This window comes from Magallana gigas, chromosome 9 (assembly GCF_963853765.1).
Source record: "Magallana gigas chromosome 9, xbMagGiga1.1, whole genome shotgun sequence".
Classification (NCBI taxonomy): Eukaryota; Metazoa; Mollusca; class Bivalvia; order Ostreida; family Ostreidae; genus Magallana; species Magallana gigas.
Window position 1 is genome coordinate 6347676 of NC_088861.1, and position 3279 is coordinate 6350954.

General features: G+C 34.8%; 1 protein-coding gene across 1 annotated transcript; it reads left to right on the top strand.

Annotated features, from left to right (window-relative positions):
• The first annotated feature begins 309 nt into the window (after positions 1–309).
• Positions 310–3014, top strand: LOC105343034 (leucine-rich repeat-containing protein 15). The gene is made up of 2 exons (XM_011450187.4): positions 310–411; positions 1496–3014. Exons 1-2 carry the CDS (start codon positions 409–411, stop codon positions 2906–2908), a joined length of 1416 nt encoding a protein of 471 aa, XP_011448489.3. The 5' UTR covers positions 310–408; the 3' UTR covers positions 2909–3014.
• The last annotated feature ends 265 nt before the right edge of the window (positions 3015–3279 follow it).

Sequence of the window (3279 nt, forward strand, 5' to 3'; positions counted from 1 at the left end):
GAAACGCATGTGATCTTTAAGATATATTGTACTAGTTTAACAAGGACGATTACAAAAAAAAAAAATTGGGATATTTTAAAATAAAAAAAAACATATATCTTGTTTTTTAGTTGATGACATCTCCTATTTTATTTGACATACCTGTGCCTTTTTTAACGACACTGTTCAGTTTTCTAGTCATAATGGAGAGACAGCGACCCAGGTCTGATAAAATACCCAAAAGTAATTCTTTTGCAGCCTGGAGAAGACCCATCTTATCTACACGGAAGTAAAGAACATGTCCCAAAAAGGTGTCCCATCTCTGTTGAAATGCCTCTGTTGGCAAGTACCCGGTACTCGGTAACTGCGACGTATAAGATGTTCCTCTTGTAGAGTTTTTTATCATTACTTTCTAAACAAAGACTGAAAATGGTTGGTATTTTCATATATTTTTTAAAAATTTCTCATTGATACAAGTATGTTGATAGTCTTATACTGATACTGTTTTTAAGATGCTAATTAATCAATTGTATTTGTTACTTAATTCTAACCTATTCTTAATTTATATAAATATACCTAACAGAAATTTTATTTCGATTTATTTGAAAAGAAAAACTACATCTGTTGCATCATGTATTCATGTATACTGAAAGTCGATCATGATATATACAGTGTTTGTATTTTCGTACTAAATAAGACCAATAAAGCTTTCTTTTTAATTGTCTTGAATTCTGTTATATGGGAGCTACGGTTCCGTACGTGTTAAAACGTTTTTATTTACGGCGCACAAAATTGCGCAAGTATCGCAAGTATCGATGTAATTTAACTTTTACGTACATTATGCATGGGTCAGATTACATAAGATTCTTATTACATTTAACAGCACGCTAATTTCCAAAAACACCAGCATCTGCACATATAAACTAAGCATATGTCTAAGTAAAAAACAAACGTTCTTTTCATTTTAAATATGTTGCTTAATACATCAATAAGTAGCATAGTTGGAGTTATATTTTATATTTTGGTATGTTTTTCTCATGTATTTAAGCTATTTCAATTCTTATATTTTGATTGCATTGTTTCTCAGAACAGAAAAATACTAAGTTAATGAATACGCATTAATAACTAAAAGGAGCCGAATATTTCTGATATTTTTTTTAAATAATTTCGAACACAGATTTTTGTTAACGCCTCCTTTAGAATTTATTTCACGTCCTCTCTGTAAAGATGTACACGTATTTGTTTTTTATACGAATGTTTTGGTGTCAGTGTTACACTTCATGATTTATGTGACACATATACATGTAAAATCCTCATGACATACCTTCATTAACGCTTTATTTGGGTGAATGATTTTATTCTTAAAATGATGCATATGTGTACATGTGCATTTTAAGTAAAAAAAAAAAAGCTAAATTTTGTTGTTTAAAAACTTTCACAAAATTATGCTTTATTTCTGACATAATGTGTAATTTTTAACTATTTGTGCTAAGTTGCATTCACGCTCTATTTGTAGATGCGGTTGATCTTACTGAGCGCCCTGATTAGTGCAGTAACCAGTGCCAGCTGTCCTACTGGGTGCTCGTGTCGAAATCGTTATGTCGACTGCAGCGGTAGGCGACATACCACTATGCCTGATTTTTCTTCCCTAGGTGTCGCCTCGAACTATGACACTTTAGATATGAGAAATAACAACCTGACCACGTTGGACAATGCAAGTTTTGTCGGTGCCCCCTTCGAAACAGTTTATTTATCACATAATAATTTGGCCGACAGATTTATATCAGCAGGTGCTTTTGAAGGATTAGTTGATTCAGTCAAAATTCTTGATCTTGGTTTCAACAATATTCAGAAACTGCCAACTGCCCTGAAAGAGTTAAACATGATTGAAGAACTGGATGTATCCCATAATCCAATGCGGTTCTCAAACTCCTTCCCTGCTGACATTATGAGAGCTATGGGAGATACGATCACTGCTTTCACTTTTGGAAACAACCAGTTGGTCAGCTGGCCGGAGTCTTTGAATCACTTTGTTCAGCTTCAAAAACTTCACGTGGATCAACTTGGATCATTCATGCAAGTCCTAACTCCAGAAGCATTTCACGGCTTTGAAACAACACTTTTATACTTGAAGATAGAGAATACTAATTTAATCGCTGTACCAATTGGAATAAGCAAGCTCAAAAATCTAGAAGAGCTTCATTTTGACGATAATCCCCAGATAACCGATAAAGGAGTTCTTATCCAGTCGTTTCCGCTAAAATTTGAACCACCCAAACTCAGGATTGTCAGCTTAGACGGTGATGGTCTGACTAAATTTCCACCAGTTCTGAAATATCTTAGAGCCCTTGATAAACTAAGCCTAGATAGAAACCTGCTTGATTTTCTAAGCGACGCTTCTATAGAAGGCAACGTTACGGCAACAGAGTTGTCACTAGTCAACTGTGGGCTGGACCGAATCCCAGGAGCGCTATCTGATTTACATTACCTTACCCATCTCGATTTGTCCCAAAATGACATAAAAACAATCGAACATAACGATCTGGAGAACCTTCCAACTCTTGAGCAATTGGTCATTCAAAACGCCTCTCTAGAATACATTTCGAATAACGCTTTCGCAGCTTTGCACCACCTTGTTAGCTTGGATTTAAGGCTAACTAATCTTAAACAGGTTCCCAATGCCCTAAATCTTATGCATCCATGCCCTGCCAAAGTGGACCTCATCGGAAATAAAGTAGATTGTATGTGTGAGACCCTTGTGTGGCTGGCAACTAAGACTGAGTGGTGCCAGGCCCAAGGATCGCCAATGGACATCACAGGGGACTGCGACACCATTGACTCCACAGTGAAAAACTATGTTGCGAAGTACATCCCAAATTGTCCTCAATACAAAGTTGACCACAACATTGCACCGTATAACCACGGCTAATTTCTTTTTGCATTAATTTAAGCATTTATTTTCACCTGTGTTCTTTCATTTAAAATTGCTTAGATTTTTTTTTTTTGTAAAACGATACATAAACAACTAACCTTCATTCACTAATTGCTTTTTTCTCAATATTATATTTTGTAAATTTGTCCGATGATCGCAAGGACAAATCTAGGTTATTAAAAAATAATGCAAAGTGTTTGATTAAGCTTTTATTTTACATCAAGCACCATACATGAATTATTAACATATCAAAGCACAACACTTACTATCACTACATTGTATGTAATAGGGCTTGAACTCAGATTTTACATTTTTTCGATGATTGAATGGACATCATTACAAAAAAGCTCGAGAAATGAACATTTAAT